At 34.1% G+C, this 14,990-nt stretch overlaps 5 protein-coding genes across 6 annotated transcripts; 2 read left to right on the plus strand and 3 right to left on the minus strand.

Moving 5' to 3' along the window:
* Window positions 1-1,635: 1,635 nt before the first annotated feature.
* On the minus strand, window positions 1,636-2,674 carry LOC108914219 (peroxisome biogenesis factor 10-like). Its single transcript, XM_018719977.1, has 3 exons — window positions 2,544-2,674; window positions 2,250-2,450; window positions 1,636-2,196 (listed from the first exon to the last, which is right to left on the minus strand). Exons 2-3 carry the CDS (start codon window positions 2,444-2,446, stop codon window positions 1,995-1,997), a joined length of 399 nt encoding a protein of 132 aa, XP_018575493.1. The 5' UTR covers window positions 2,447-2,450; window positions 2,544-2,674; the 3' UTR covers window positions 1,636-1,994.
* A 765-nt stretch (window positions 2,675-3,439) lies between these two features.
* Window positions 3,440-4,852, minus strand: LOC108914220 (RING-H2 finger protein ATL56). Of its 2 annotated transcripts, none has more exons than XM_018719979.1 (3): window positions 4,564-4,852; window positions 4,257-4,469; window positions 3,440-4,205 (listed from the first exon to the last, which is right to left on the minus strand). In XM_018719979.1, exons 2-3 carry the CDS (start codon window positions 4,463-4,465, stop codon window positions 4,040-4,042), a joined length of 375 nt encoding a protein of 124 aa, XP_018575495.1. In that variant the 5' UTR covers window positions 4,466-4,469; window positions 4,564-4,852; the 3' UTR covers window positions 3,440-4,039. The 2 variants fall into 2 exon arrangements, with proteins under 2 accessions (XP_018575495.1, XP_018575494.1); XM_018719978.1 differs by having other exon boundaries at window positions 4,257-4,486.
* A 285-nt stretch (window positions 4,853-5,137) lies between these two features.
* On the minus strand, window positions 5,138-6,990 carry LOC108914217. The gene is made up of 2 exons (XM_018719975.1): window positions 6,920-6,990; window positions 5,138-6,301 (listed from the first exon to the last, which is right to left on the minus strand). The coding sequence occupies exons 1-2, from the start codon at window positions 6,984-6,986 to the stop codon at window positions 5,217-5,219; spliced, it is 1,152 nt and encodes a 383-aa protein (XP_018575491.1). The 5' UTR covers window positions 6,987-6,990; the 3' UTR covers window positions 5,138-5,216.
* A 575-nt stretch (window positions 6,991-7,565) lies between these two features.
* Window positions 7,566-9,216, plus strand: LOC108914218 (peroxiredoxin-4). Its single transcript, XM_018719976.1, has 5 exons — window positions 7,566-7,931; window positions 7,991-8,108; window positions 8,158-8,397; window positions 8,448-8,613; window positions 8,944-9,216. Exons 1-5 carry the CDS (start codon window positions 7,769-7,771, stop codon window positions 8,989-8,991), a joined length of 735 nt encoding a protein of 244 aa, XP_018575492.1. The 5' UTR covers window positions 7,566-7,768; the 3' UTR covers window positions 8,992-9,216.
* A 3,598-nt stretch (window positions 9,217-12,814) lies between these two features.
* On the plus strand, window positions 12,815-14,361 carry LOC108914213. Its single transcript, XM_018719970.1, has one exon. The coding sequence runs from the start codon at window positions 12,815-12,817 to the stop codon at window positions 13,610-13,612; it is 798 nt and encodes a 265-aa protein (XP_018575486.1). The 3' UTR covers window positions 13,613-14,361.
* Window positions 14,362-14,990: the final 629 nt, after the last annotated feature.

Genomic DNA, 14,990 nt, shown 5'->3' on the forward strand with positions numbered 1-14,990 from the left:
ATGAGTGGAAAGGTGACATTTTTGAAATTTATTTGCTTCTTTTATTTGTTGGTAGAACTGATTCATGTGTCAAAGAAATTCACGAAGTCTGTAGCAGTGTTTACAAATAAACTCGGGAATTAATTTATGAACTTCGTGACAGTGTTGCAGATTTTTCTGCATTTAGCAGATTTTTAAAGGTCGTTGCAGAGTTGAAGAATAATTTCGTAAAACGCATATTTTTTATTAATTATAGGTTAAAAAAAATAAACTCACAAATTACTAATTCAAAAATAAGATTTTTTACGTAGTCACAATAATAATAATACATACAAAATCTGTATATTTTCAATAATTTGCCTGCAACAAACATTTTAAAACGTGTGATTCTAATCAAATAGAATCTGAGCTTAGAAATCTAAAATTTTATTTTGAGAAACCTAAAATTAACTCTCATTAACTCCAGATAAATTTTGGAGTACGCTTGCAAAAGAAAAATCGGAGCCCGGAGAATTTCTATTTAAAAATCTATGCCAACTAGCAAATTTGGTATTAATTTTGCCACATTCAAATGCAGAGGCAGAAAGGATATTTTCACTGGTGACTGACATGAAAACAAAAAAAACAAACCGCCTTGGTGTAAATTCTATTATTGCCATATGTGTGTACTAAGATCAAAACTAGAAAATGATAGCACAAAATGTTATGATTATGTAGTAAATAAGTCTCACTTGCAGTTAATGAAAACTACATTTAAACGAAATATGAAACATTAAAACATAATGTCTTAAAAATAACAATATTGTTTATTTTTTATAAAATATATATTTTTTCTCTATTACTTGTATTTATACATAAGTATTTGTGTTTATACATAAGTTAAAAAAAAAATGTATAATTCAGCAGAATTTTTTAAATCCCCGCGCAGAGTATTGTTTGACGGAGGTTGGCAACACTGGTTGAAAGCGACATTTATGTAAAAACAGGCAGGAACATGCAGTTTGTAGAATNATTTGAAAATTTAGTTGGAAAAATGGACATGCTTTGCGTTTTTTTATAAATTCAAATTTTTATTATCCAATTACGTAATTTGATTGTAAATATTATAAGGTTACATTATACCAATTTAATTCATTTTTACTTAGTCTTTACAGTGCTGTGTATTTATGTAATATTTACCGATACCTATGTATAATAAATTTGTAGATTTCCGCTCATAATATGCTGGTTTACATATGCTGTTATTTGTTTATTATTGATAAGTGGCCAACACTATTTTATGAAGTTAGTGATATCACGGAACGTTGATATAATTTCCGTGTAGTTTTGATAAGCCTTACTTTTTGCATGATTCTTCTACCACTAAGGTGAAATAGGAGAGAAGAATGAATTTATAACTCTGTGGAATGTTACTTTAATTTAAATTCCAGTATCAAATGTAATTCCATACCGGAATATTCGATACATCTTTCCAATGCTGTGTAATTAATTAATAGTTCGATTTCCCTACGAAAAAGAGCCTTTGCGGATATATTTTGGTAAATTTAAATTTAAATAGCTGAAAAGTGGAGTAAACGCATTGCTAGATTAATAAAGGGATGGAAAATATAGAAGAGATGTCGTTTCTTCACGGTTCTCAAAATAAATCGAATTAAATTTTAATGTAATTTTTATTATCAATTTTAGTATACAAATTATTAATATCAATTTTAGTAAGGTCACATTACATCTAAAACTGGAAACAAACCTACATATAAATTAACAAGTTTGCAAAATATTAAGAAGAAAATAATTAATATCACGAGGAAAGTCACTTTTTTTGCAAACCTCTTGGTAATTTATCACAATATTTGCAACTATCTAAAAGACGTGTAAGTAAATGAGGATACTTTTAGGTAGTTGCGATCCTTTTAAACCTAAATAGAACACACAAAATTTATCTCAAAAAAAGTATTTTGTAATAATTTCATGAAATGACGCTTACCTTAAGAATATCACTGTCAATAATTATTTTTTTATAAGTGCTTTGCTTTCAAAGTACTCAAAGACAAATTAAATATGGGTTCTTGCCGACAACTCGGACAAGTATTATTCTCTTTCAACCACTTGCTTATGCAATTAAAATGGAAAACATGCGAGCAACTTAGGGCATACGAATCCGTTGTTATGGATGACAAACAGACCATACATTTATCGCGTTTCCTTTTCCTAGATGATCTGGAAGAGGCACTATAGTAAAATTTGTTTTAAGTTATGAAATCAGTACTCACTGTTTACTGTCGTCAGATATTGTTGAACACGAAGACGCTCTAGAAATGTCTTCGAAACTACATTGTCTTGATCTGTTACTGCTGCCGTAACTGTATTTTTGGTCCTGTTGTCTTGTCGTTATGTAAGTATACATGGCTGTTCCAACTGTCACGACCAGAATACAGCCAAGAACGATGGGGTGCATATGAAGAGGCATTTTTCTGAAAACACAGAATCCGTGAAAGTTCGTCAAACAAACTTAACCGAAGCTATAACTGAAACCTTATAAATACAATTGGTTTTTTAATACTCACAAAGCAAAGGAAGGGGTATAAATGATAAACTTAACTTCCTTTTCCTTGGATATCCTAGCAGAAATGTAAAGTTCGGGATTTCACTGCTATTTTGAGCAGGCTAGCCAATGTTAATGGTCAGGGAGACTACACAAGGAGAACGTCAACGAACTCCATGGGGGCTTTCGTTTTGACAAAAATAGGATCTGTTAGCAACTAATACCAGTTCAGAGTAACTCTAAGTTGCTATTAGCTACTATTTTTGCCAAATCGAAACACCCTCAAGTAAACGTAAACAAATTGGAGTGCGCTAGTGTCCTATATACACTGGAATAGTGAAGGAGATGAACATTTTTATTTAATATATTCTTAAAAACAAATTGCAATATTTATTTCAATTTATAGGTTACTATACTTCTATTCATTTTAAAATAAAATTGATTGTTTGCTTACTTTACTCGTATTTATCATACTACGTTAGCTTTTGTGTAAAAGGAAAACTAGCGAGCCTAGTGGAAAAAATTATATGTAATTTCTACCATTACATTGACAAGTTTTGTCAGTTTTCCCGTAGAAGTTCAGTTTCCTTTCTCCTTGTCTAGTCTCCCCGAATGGTATTGCCACGCACAGGGCTGCCAATGCAATTTCAAGAAACCGAACTTGTCCATCGCGGCTAGAGGGCAGCAAGGTAGCAGCCGTCAACAAAGATCTTTTATTTGATTGGTTCCCTTTGGTGGGAAATTTAAAATACGAGAGAATGAATGTTCTAATTCCAATTTTTAAGGATACGATGATTGGATCTGAAAAATTTTTAAATGCATGTAATATGAAATAGTTCAAATGCGTCGTCAAAGGGCTGAAAAATTTAAAGGATACCTTTCCAGACGATTCTAGGTTTTCGAATAAAATAAAATTAATCAAATCGTAATGTAATCTTTATTATCAATTTTAATAAGGCCACCACATACATCTAAACAAACCGAAAACTAACCTACATGTAAATTAACAGCAAGTTTGCAAAATATTAAGATTAAATTAATTAATATCACAATGGAAGTCACTTTTTTCGCAAACTTCTTTGTAATTTATCACAACATTAGCAACTAGCTAGAAAACACACGCACACAAGATTGTTTTCAAGCAGTTGGCATCATTTTAAATCTATACAGAAGGAAAAAGTGTTGCAATGCGGAAACGTCAAGTTATAAAGTGAATCTCGCTACGATCTAACTTATTTTAGCTAAAATTTTAAGTTACAGCAGAAATTTTCGAATTAACTGAATATGAAATTATTTGTACAAATAACTACTGAAAAATCATAATGTACTCGTTACAACAAAAATTTACAAAATATTTCTATCTATAAACAAAAAGAAGGGTTTATTTTATAATTATTTCATGAAACAATACTTAATTATATCAAACCACTCGATTTATTGTTCTTACCTTAAGAATTCCACTCTTAATAATATCTTTATTGTACTAATTTACTATTTATATATCAAAAGAGAGAAAAATTAAATATGTGTTTCTGTGCGGCAAAGAGGACAGGTGTTCTTCTTGTTTAGCCACATGGTTATGCAATGAGAATGGAAAACGTGAGAGCAGGTTAAAGTCTTCATATCCCACTTAAGAGGTGACAAACAGATCGTGCAAATGTCACGCTTCTTTTTCCGAGACGGACTGAAAGAGACACGAGTAAAATATGCTTTAAGGCAGGAAATTGGTACTCACGGTTCCCTGTCATCGGGTAGCGTTGACCAGGAAGAAGATCTAGAAACTCCGAAAGGTGGGTCTTCGTAAATGTCTCGTCTGGATCTACTACTGCCACCGTAACTGTGCTCTTGTGCCTGTTGTCTAGTCGTCATGTAAGTGTAGATCAACGTTCCAACTGCCACGACCAGCATACAGCCGAGAGCGATGGGGTGCACTTGGAGCGTCATTTTTCTGTAAGTTTAGAAGTCCTGAAGGTTCGTCATATGACAGTTCACCGAAGCTATGAATGAAATTAAAAAACTGCAATTGTTTTTTTAATACTCACAGAGTAAAGAAATGTAAAGTAACAGATATAAACGACAAATTTAACTTCCCTTTCCTGCGATTTCTGCAAGAAATGCAAAGGACGGGATTTCACTGTTATTTCGAGCAGGTTAGCCAATGCTACTCATTTTGAGTCCTAATAAGTTAAAGCTCGTAAATTTGTATTCAAATTGTATTAAATTTCCTTAACTAGATAAGATAAAAATAATAAATTATATAAAAGGCACCGTTTGGGGACAATAATATTTACATCACAACGGTATTTATTTTTATATCAGTCGTTGACCCATAGACTAACAGACCCACAGAACTGAATAGATACAGGATACAGGGCAGGGATGAACGTTAGCAACAGTTTCGCCAACGTTGCAACAAAATATTCCTCAACAATTCCACAATTTTTTTAACTGCTGAAATAATTCCTAACGTCCCTGATAGAAAGATTCGGGTCCTACGATTCATTACAGGATGCCCGAAATATAAAAAATGGATACTATGTTTATAAAATAACAATTTTTTACAATCATACAATGAATTTTAATAAATACTGTTTGATTTTTTTTTAATAGAACGATTTATTTTTTTTAATTTAATTTCTGTTACTACAAGAAAAAATCTCAAATAATAATTTAATACACCCACTATTGGTTGTTATTATGAAATCGTAATAATGTGTACGTTTCTGGAAAACAGTTTCGAGTTTGTGATAGTCAGATCGCCGATACGCAGATGTTTTTCCAGGCAACTCCTTGGAACTTCGATGTAGACACGTGCGTTTGTAGACTGTGGCCGTCGTTTCTTCCTAGGTTTCGTTCTGGGGACGAACGCGTTGGCCGTTTTGGGTCTCTCCGTAATTTTCTTCTCTGGTTTACTAACGCCACTGTTTAATTTCGCGCTAGCAGCTCTCTTATTGGTAGATTTCTTCTCGGATTTTCTCTTAGACACCTCCTTCAGCCACTGGCAGAACACTTCTTCATTCTGCTGAATCTTCCTACGCTTGTATTCCTCCATCAGTTGTTGATGCAAGCGGTCTCTCATTTTCAACATCTCCTTTTGCTTTTCCCTCTTTTCTAGCTGTCTAGATGTGAGGCCGTACTCAGACCTCAATCCGTTGTACTGCGGCAGGTTCAGGTGGATCTTCTTCTTGGCCTCGTCACAGCATTTCCTTTGCAATAATTGAAGAGGCGGCAGGGTTAGTTTGTCTTGGATTTCGAGCTTTCTGATGGACACAGACAAATCGTAATCAAGTCTGTCTACGCAGTGATCCTTACAGTTCACTTCTTGGGGGTTCAGGAAAGCCGCTTTACTCTTTGACATTCTCTTACGCTTGCTAGATTCTTTTCTAGACGAAGCGGTTTTATCACCTTCAACTGTTTTCTCAGCGACGGCAGTGCTAACTTTGATCTCGGGTTTGTACTCAGTGTCACTGTCTACATCTTCGAGGACTTCATCCAATTCTTCCACGTCCTCCTCAATATTAAATATGGTTAAATGTTCACTGTTGATGGTCGTTTTGTATTCCAAGATCGTTGGACGGGCTTCGAGTGACAGCTCTGTGCGATCGCTTTCTATACTGTTGACATCATCATCTGTTAGATCTGGTTCGAATGATATCAGTTCTCGAAATTTTACTTTGGCTGTCTTTTCTACGTTTCGATTCTCTTGGGTATTGAATAAGTCAACGTTTGCTTGCTGCACCTTCTCCGTGATGTTGTACGGTGCTGAGGATGGTTGCAGAACTAGAAGAAACACAGAGTTATGTACTTTTAACATTCTGAAACTTAGCTATGTTTTAAACATAGGCATATTATTGTACCTACATTCGAATATGCCGCCCGTTGTTATGTTGGTAACGAGATTGGCAGAAATGTCAATTGTTAAACAAGTTGAGAAGAAGAGGAAGAGGATAAAAGATACAGGATGAGGATGTTAAACTTTTATACAAACCTCGTCGTTAGAAATGATTGAAAATAGGAAATATGTTACTCGCAATTAAAAAAAATTATTTCGCTCTTAATTTTTAGATATAATAGGATTTCAAACAGCAAAATTTTCAGAATTTATTTCTGGTTATCAAACTAACGCAATGACATCTTTTCATCACGCTAATTGACAACAAATTTGATCATGTTTACCTTGATATAAATACCTACTTATATTTTATTTCTTCATTACCTATTTCAATTTTTTATATTTAGCGGCACAAAGGAGTTTTATTGCCTAAAAGTTGTACTGACGACGAAAAGTATTCTTGAAAATTGAATACCACGTAAGAAACTTTTTTCCTTCTAATCAAAATTGGTCCACCTTGTACATTTGATCAATAGACATTTGAGCTAAATGAAATTAATACTTACAATAACAGCCTAAATCGTCTTCCTCGGATTCGGTATGGCTTTTAACACTGTCGTTTTCTGAATCCATTAGCAATCAATTTATCTAGGTTAGCAATTAAATGAATATACTAATTATTGTTTAAGATGAAATAGGGCAGTCTGATCAAGTGTGCTTTGATTTGAATAATCTAGGTTGTTTATTTGATGAGTTGCCATGACAGCAAATAAATGAATAAATCTATATACAAAAGCAACAGTAGTAAAATAGTGTATTAAAATAAATAAAAATTAAAAATTAATAGAATAGATAATATTGTCTACTACATCGTCGATCAATATATTAATACATATTTTTCCCATTTTTATCAGAATAAATTACTTTATCAATAATGTTTATCTGGAATTTGAAGTGCAGTATTTAAATTTTGGAGGAGGACAGTGTTGTCATATATTGAACTATAATAGAGAAACTAAGTTAGTGTAATTACGCCGAATTCGTTTTTAATGTAGTATATTTGTTTTACAATTTACAATTTTTAGCTAGCTTTATAGGTGTCATATTATAATTGTAATTGAAAGGCAGTACCAATACGGAACAGAACAAAATATGCCGTTTGGAGTATTAAATCTAAAGATTTAACATAACACTGACAACGCTGGCGGTCGAAAACCTCTCGTTTTTCTCAAATGGTGTTTTGGTACGGAAGTGATCTAAGAATCGGCCGGTTGTTTGGATATAATTTGAAGAAAAACTTCCTGCACATGTTTGTATAATTAATACAGAGGATAGTCAGTATAAAATAAAATCAAAGGTGTAATTGCTTATCTACAAAATTCCCAATTTTCGTGTATGTGACAAGTGTTGTCAAGATGTGGCCTAGGGTGTTAACTTACCTGCTTCTAAACGCCGTTTTTGTGCTAGGCGCGACGCCTGACGATGAGTCCTGCCAGACTTACGCAGGGGGAAGTGTGTACCCCCACACTGCCAACCCCGAACGAGCGGAACATAAGTTGCAGTGGACCAAAGCAGTCAGTAAGCTTGACCAGGTAATGTTTTGTTGCCCCTCTTTTTAAATCTTGTTCTTCCCATAGTATCAAAACCTGCGCCTGTATGGGAGAGCACGGCAGTGGTAAACGGGGAGTTTGTACAATTGAAATCGACCGATTACCTGGGGAAGTACCTGGTCTTCTTCTTCTATCCCTTAGATTTGTAAGTGGTGCAATACCGTTGGAAGCCTAGCTTAAATTGTATGTTCCAGCACGTTTGTGTGTCCAACGGAAATCCTCGCTTTCAGCGACAGGATAGAGGAGTTCCGGAAGATTAACACGGAAGTCGTAGCGTGTTCGGTTGATTCGCACTTCACTCACCTCGCTTGGATTAACACGCCGAGGAAGGAGGGCGGGTTAGGAAAAGTGAACCTTCCGTTGCTCTCCGATTTAAATCACAGTATATCGAAGGAGTACGGCGTGTTTCTGGAAGATTTAGGGCATACCCTTAGGTGAGTCGATGAGTAGATCGTGGCATATCGAGAGCTATTGCGTTTTTTAGGGGGTTGTTCATAATAGATCCCAAGGGGATCCTCCGACAGATTACTATGAACGATTTGCCGGTCGGTAGGAGTGTGGATGAGACGCTCAGGCTCGTCCAGGCCTTCCAGTACACGGATAAGCACGGGGAAGTTTGTCCCGCAGGGTGGAAGCCTGGCCAGGACACGGTATGTAAATTTTTTCATTTTCATGTCAAATTTTGCACAATTTATAATTTTTTTTGCATCTTGAAAATAAAAAATCGTAGTAGGCTTATATCGAGGGTTGTAGAATAATGTTGTATTGTTAGATTTCAAATAAGAAAAATTTCAAAATAATTTTTCGAAAAGGGGTTCACAATTTTAAAGAAATTGTGACTTCTGCCGCCTATTTGACAAAGAAACATTTCAACGTCTTTTGTTTTTTGCCTATTACGCTAATGTCTCCTATGCGTAGAAATTGGAACACCCTGTGTATACCTTTTTGTAAAAAACGATTGAGAATGCAATTTATTTCAGATCATTCCGAATCCCATCGAGAAGAAGAAGTACTTCGAAAATCATTAAAAAAATTTTGTATCATTATACACATTCCTAAATAGGTTACATCACAAAAAATGTTTATAATGCTTTATATTTTTGTTAGGTTTCGGGAAAATTAAAAATAAGGGTGATATATATGTTTAAGGCGACTGAAATCTGTCGGAGAACTGAATTTTGTGGTATAATGACAATTCCTTTGTACTTTTTTATACATACATCACATATTGAACTAATAAACCATTGGAAACATATTAGTTTTTTATTTATTTGGAATTATATGCCTTTTTACAGTACAGATAATGTAAATCACACAGTTTTTTCTTAAATACACATCATTTTTAATAAAAACTTGTATAGAAGCCGACCCCAGATGCATACAAAACCGCCTCTAGATCTAGAACTACACTAATTTTTTGAAAATTTTCGTGTAATTAAAAACGCAACATTCCAATCAATTATTAGTTCAGTGAAATGGAACACTCACTTGTATCGATTGACCAATCAAGATGCAACAAATAGTTCCAAATTTCCATGCCGCCATCTGTTGTTCGAAAACTGCACTAAACCGCGGAAGAATTCTTTAGTAAATAGCCACTGTAACAGTTATATTCTCTGGTAAATTAGTTGAGCTATTACTGTATAGATGGCGCCGCTTACTTTTCCAACGGAAATGTGCACAAAATAAATAAAGATTTTTCTTCTTAACGGGTCAATTGCACGAAAACCGACCATCACAGCATGTGTAGCGACCCTAGATACATACGGAACCGCCTCTAGAAAGGCACTTTAATCTTTTGAAAACTTTCATGGGTCCGGCGATTTTCACAAAAAATTTTAGGACTTGGAAAAATCTGAAAAAATTCCAATAACGGCCCTGACAAATTCAAAACTGTATTCAGCTCCTATGTAGCTCCACCAGTTTTCAAGATTTTCAATTTTTTCTTTTCGGTTCACATTTTTGATCGGTAGGCAACATACAATACATGCTTGTTTATACTTGGTTGCATAGTAATTCACAAAATTTTCTGTATTACCGGAGTTGATAGTTTTTTACTTGTATTTTTTATTAACAACTTAATAAAAAAAAAGGACGTCTACTAATGAGCACAGAATTGTGAAGGATTATAGGCAAATGCACTAAAAGTGAACAACACATTACATTACATCATTATATTAAAGAAATGTTGAGACAAAACTGCCTTTAAATTAGCACTTTAATTTTTTGACAATTTCCTGGATTTCCATCTTAAAAATATTTAGGTGTCATAAAAATCTTAAAATATTCGGATGAATTATAATATAACTAAATTCAAAACTTCATTCTCTTCTTTAGCTCATTGTTTTTGAGCTGTAGGCAACACACAATACAAGTGGCTGCATAAGCCGTCAGAAAATATTCTGTATTTTACTGGTGTCGCTAGTTTTTTTACTCGTATATTCCGAGTTTGATAGAAAAAAGATATATTCTGAAAATTTATCTTTTTAATGAAAATTTTGTCAAGATTGTATCTTAACGTTTTTGTGGATCATGTATCGGGATCGCAGAAGCTTGAAGATATTTATCGCGTTTGATATTTTTAACATACTTTGTCACTTTTATTAAAATTTTATGTCATTTGGGCCTGATAAAAAAAAGATAAATATTTTGATGCCAAAATATATCTTTTTAATGAAAATTTTCACAAGATTTTTAAGAATTTATACGTTTTGTGGCTTGTGTATCGGGATCGCGGAAACTTGTAGATATTTATCGCGTCTGATACTTTTAACATATTTTATCACTTTTATTAAAATTTTATGTCATTTGGGCCTGATAAAAGAAAATATAAATATTTTGATGCCAAAATATATCTTTTTAATGAAAATTTTCTCAAGATTTTTAAGAATTTATATGTTTTGTGGCTCGTGTATCGGGATCGCAGAAGCTTGAAGTATTTGGCACGCCTGATAAAAAAATAAAAGTGTATTCTGGAAAGGTCGAAGAGATATTTTGGCTCTTAAAATAATGAAAAAAATCCAATGAACTATAACGCCCTGACCAATCCAAAACTGCATTCAGTTCCTCTCTAATTAACCAACCTTAAAAAAAATTGATTCGATGAATACTAGCCGGATTTATGTAGCGTTCTTTTGTTTTTTCGATACGCATTCAGGTGGCGATAAATAAAAGACGGTTTGCAGGTTTTCATCGCTTTTATTTAATAAATCTCCTATTTTATTGACTGACATATATATAANAAAAAAAAGATAAATATTTTGATGCCAAAATTTATCTTTTTGATGAAAATTTTCTCAAGATTTTTAAGAATTTATACGTTTTGTGGTTCGTGTATCGGGATCGTAGAAGCTTGTAGATATTTATCGGATCTGATACTTTTAACATATTTTGTCACTTTTATTAAAATTTTATGTCATTTGGGCCTGATAAAAAAAAAGATAAATATTTTGTTGCCAAAATATATCTTTTTTATGAAAATTTTCTCAAGATTTTTAAGAATTTATACGTTTTGTGGCTCGTGTATTGGGATCGCAGAAGCTTGTAGATTTTTATCGTTTCTGATACTTTTAAGAAATTTTGTCACTTTTATTAAAATTTTATGTCATTTATTGGGCCTTATAAAAAAAAGATAAATATTTTGATGCCAAAATATATCTTTTTGATGAAAAATTTTTTAAAATTTTTAAGAATTTATACGTTTTGTGGCTCGTGTATTGGGATCGCAGAAGCTTGTAGATATTTATCGTGTCTGATACTTTTAACATATTTTCTCAATTTTATTAAAATTTTATGTCATTTGGGCCTGATAAAAAAATATATAAATATTTTGATGCCAAAATATATCTTTTTAATTAAAATTTTCTCATGATTTTTAAGAATTTATACGTTTTGTGGCTCATGTATTGGGATCGCAGAAGCTTGTAGATATTTATCGTGTCTGATACTTTTAACATATTTTGTCACTTTTATTAAAATTTTATGTCATTTGGGCCTGATAAAAAAAAAGATAAATATTTTGATGCCAAAATTTATCTTTTTGATGAAAATTTTCTCAAGATTTTTAAGAATTTATACGTTTTGTGGTTCGTGTATGGGGATCGCAGAAGCTTGTAGAGATTTTTATCTTGTCTGATACTTTTAAGAAATTTTGTCACTTTTATTAAAATTTTGTCATTTGGGCCTTATAAAAAAAAAGATAAATATTTTGATACCAAAATATATCATTTTGATGAAAATTCTCTCAAGATTTTTAAGAATTTATACGTTTTGTGGCTCGTGTATCGGGATCGCAGAAGCTTGTAGATATTTTTCGTNAAAAAGATAGGGAGGGGATTTGTTAAGGCACGTTTTAAGTCACATGACTTTTTAAATTTGTGAACAGCAAGTATCTTTTTTATTTCTCGTCCTAGAAAAATGCGGTTCGGGTGAAATGCAAGAGGGACGCCACAGTTAGTTTTTCGATATTTTTAACAGTTAAAAAGATATAGAAGGGCTAGAATCCCAATTGGACTCCAATTGGATTTCTAAAAATTGGATTGGATTATAAAATTCATGGTAGATTAACGTCAAAGTTTTAAAAAAATTAGAGGCCAATTTTTATTTGCTCGTTGATTCCATACGGAAACTACCATATACTTTGTAGGTTATATCTCCCATAGAGACCTACTCCAATAGGTCCAAAGTAACGCATCGCATAGTAGGCATCGAGTAGCAACGACATTTAAGATGACACATTCCGTGTAGGTTATATTATAAACGCATAAATACTCTTTGTTTTCCAATTTTTTGTAATAATTTTTATCGAATGTGTTAAACGTAACGGATATAATGGCTGCGAATTAACAAGCGATGTCTTTTACAGCCGGCAGTGAGGGAGACATAGCGGGCTCGAGCAGCGAGTGCGACGAACACCACCGGCTGACGCGGGAGGCGGGAGGAAAGTGCTCCCCTTTTGGGCGAAGGCAGTTCCCCAGAGACTCGGGCTGCTACGACGCCCCGCTAAAGAGCACCCGCCAGAACCAGCACGCGTCCCCGCAGGGCGAATCCGATACAAGCGACAGCGCCGGCTTTAGCGACAACAGGAACAACCTGGACTCCGTCGTGGAGCAGTGCAATAACGAGATCCTTGCCAGGGTGAGGCAGGCCCAGAAGAACTCCATCAACCTGAAGGAGGAGCTGTCCTACCAGCCCAATATACCGAGTAACGCGATCCCGGGCGGCGAGCAGCCGAGAAAACCGAAAGATTCCTATGTAAGTGTCCGCGGGCAAACCACCTTGGTGGACCCGTGCCGTAGAAACAACGTTCTAAATCGGGGGGCCAGCGGCCGCAAGAATTTAGAAGAGCAGTGCGAGGCGGACCAAAAGCTCACTTCGGTAAAATATGTTGTAGGTGGCGGCGGCGCCGATCTAGACGGCGGCACACCGAACTCGATCGGCAGGAGTTGCCTGAGCGAGAGATCCAGCGATTCAGGTGTGAGCAGCAGCTCGCTGTCCTCGGCTAACACGAGAGACTCACGACCCGTCCCGGCCCACCACTTAACCGATAAGCCGACGGCCCTGGGCGGCCCCGCTTCGCCTAACTGTGCCAATCGTACTTCTACTACTACTACGTCCACTACTGCCAATAAAGAGAAAACATTTCAGTAGTTCTTAGGTCGTTTTTAAGGGGATTACGTTTTATATATATGCGGTTCGAGTACGAAATATAACGAGGTTTCCGATTCCGTTTATTACGAGCGTAATTTCTTTTTTTCCAACATTTTTTCTTAATTTTCGTACGCAATTGTTTTCCTACAAATTTAAACGATGAAGACACACAAACGCACCGTATCGTCACCAATAATGAAATAAATAACTCTGTAAGGTTTTAAGCTAAATATCGGTAAATTTTATAATAAAATTAAAGTTAAAAACGTAACACTGCGCTAAATTCTATTTCAATCCCGGTAAAAACTAATATTGCATCCGGAAAATCGCGAAAATTCATATACAAGCACTTTTTCGGCGATTGATAAACTAAAATAAATGTAATAAAACGAAACGGTGACGTAATCGGCCATTCTCGTTTTAACAAATTAATTATCGCATTTTGTTTTTTGATGATCGGAAAACTTTACTTTTGCAATTTTCAGATTTCTTGTTTCGGGTGCTGTCCGGTGACGGCGTAGACAAAAGTTTTTGTGTAATTCGAACTTATAATTTGGACGTAAAAAAATAATTTGAGAGTTCCGTAGCAGATAGGCAACCAACAATACATGTTTAATTTATTACACGGTTTGTCTAAATATGAATTAATTCACAAATAATAGACTTTCCCACATTTTAATGTAGATTTTCTATAAAATGGACTTAATTTGAAACTCAAAGTACTTTTCGGTGTAAAGAAATTTGTAATATACAATGCCCCTTATTCAGAATTACAAATTTCTTTACACCGAAAAGTAATTTGAGGTTCAAACTAAGTCCATTTTATAGAAAAACTACGTTAAAATGGGGGAAAGTCTGTTATTTGTGCATTAATTCATATTTGGACAAACCGTGTAAGAAAATCTATAAAAATGTATTGCTGGTTGCCTATATGCTATAGAACAGTTTTAACTTAAAAAAATTAATTCTCGTACAAAATTACACATTTATACACACAAAGAAAAGACCCGAAGGTAAAACAAGGTTGAAAGTACCGTTGATGGGAGTTTTTTTGGCTTTATTAACAAAGAGTAACAATTTTTTTAAGGGTATCAACTTTTTATCGAAGCAAAACTAATGTTTTGTCGAAAGTACCTCGTTTTTTTGCCAAAATTTAGTTCAGTAAACAAAGATAAGTAAAAATTGGGAAAAAAATGGTAGGGCTTCATTTTCAAAAAATTTGTAAAAGAAACTACATTTTAGAAAAAATTTAAGTTTTTATAACAAAAATAGACCAGTGCCTTAAGCCTTCAAAAATGGTAAAAAGTGAAAAAAAAATTATAGTAGGATGAAACCCATTGGAAAGGGAAGAGAATATAACAGAAATGAAAGGAAAAAT

Source organism: Anoplophora glabripennis, unplaced genomic scaffold (assembly GCF_000390285.2).
Source record: "Anoplophora glabripennis isolate ALB-LARVAE unplaced genomic scaffold, Agla_2.0 scaffold1143, whole genome shotgun sequence".
In the NCBI taxonomy this organism is placed as follows: Eukaryota; Metazoa; Arthropoda; class Insecta; order Coleoptera; family Cerambycidae; genus Anoplophora; species Anoplophora glabripennis.

Bases quoted from the DNA above. Each gene is read 5' to 3' on its own strand.
- LOC108914219 (XM_018719977.1), bottom strand. From the start codon at position 2,446: ATGCCTCTTCATATGCACCCCATCGTTCTTGGCTGTATTCTGGTCGTG. The intron at 2,197-2,249 runs GTGAGTACTGAT...TGCCTCTTCCAG, and splicing joins ATATCTGACGACAGTAAACA to ATCATCTAGGAAAAGGAAAC.
- LOC108914220 (XM_018719979.1), bottom strand. From the start codon at position 4,465: ATGACGCTCCAAGTGCACCCCATCGCTCTCGGCTGTATGCTGGTCGTG. The intron at 4,206-4,256 runs GTGAGTACCAAT...TGTCTCTTTCAG, and splicing joins CTACCCGATGACAGGGAACC to TCCGTCTCGGAAAAAGAAGC.
- LOC108914217 (XM_018719975.1), bottom strand. From the start codon at position 6,986: ATGGATTCAGAAAACGACAGTGTTAAAAGCCATACCGAATCCGAGGAA. The intron at 6,302-6,919 runs GTAAGTATTAAT...TGTTTCTTCTAG, and splicing joins AGACGATTTAGGCTGTTATT to TTCTGCAACCATCCTCAGCA.
- LOC108914213 (XM_018719970.1), top strand. From the start codon at position 12,815: ATGTCTTTTACAGCCGGCAGTGAGGGAGACATAGCGGGCTCGAGCAGC.
- LOC108914218 (XM_018719976.1), top strand. From the start codon at position 7,769: ATGTGGCCTAGGGTGTTAACTTACCTGCTTCTAAACGCCGTTTTTGTG. The intron at 7,932-7,990 runs GTAAGCTTGACC...TTCTTCCCATAG, and splicing joins GCAGTGGACCAAAGCAGTCA to TATCAAAACCTGCGCCTGTA. The intron at 8,398-8,447 runs GTGAGTCGATGA...TGCGTTTTTTAG, and splicing joins GATTTAGGGCATACCCTTAG to GGGGTTGTTCATAATAGATC.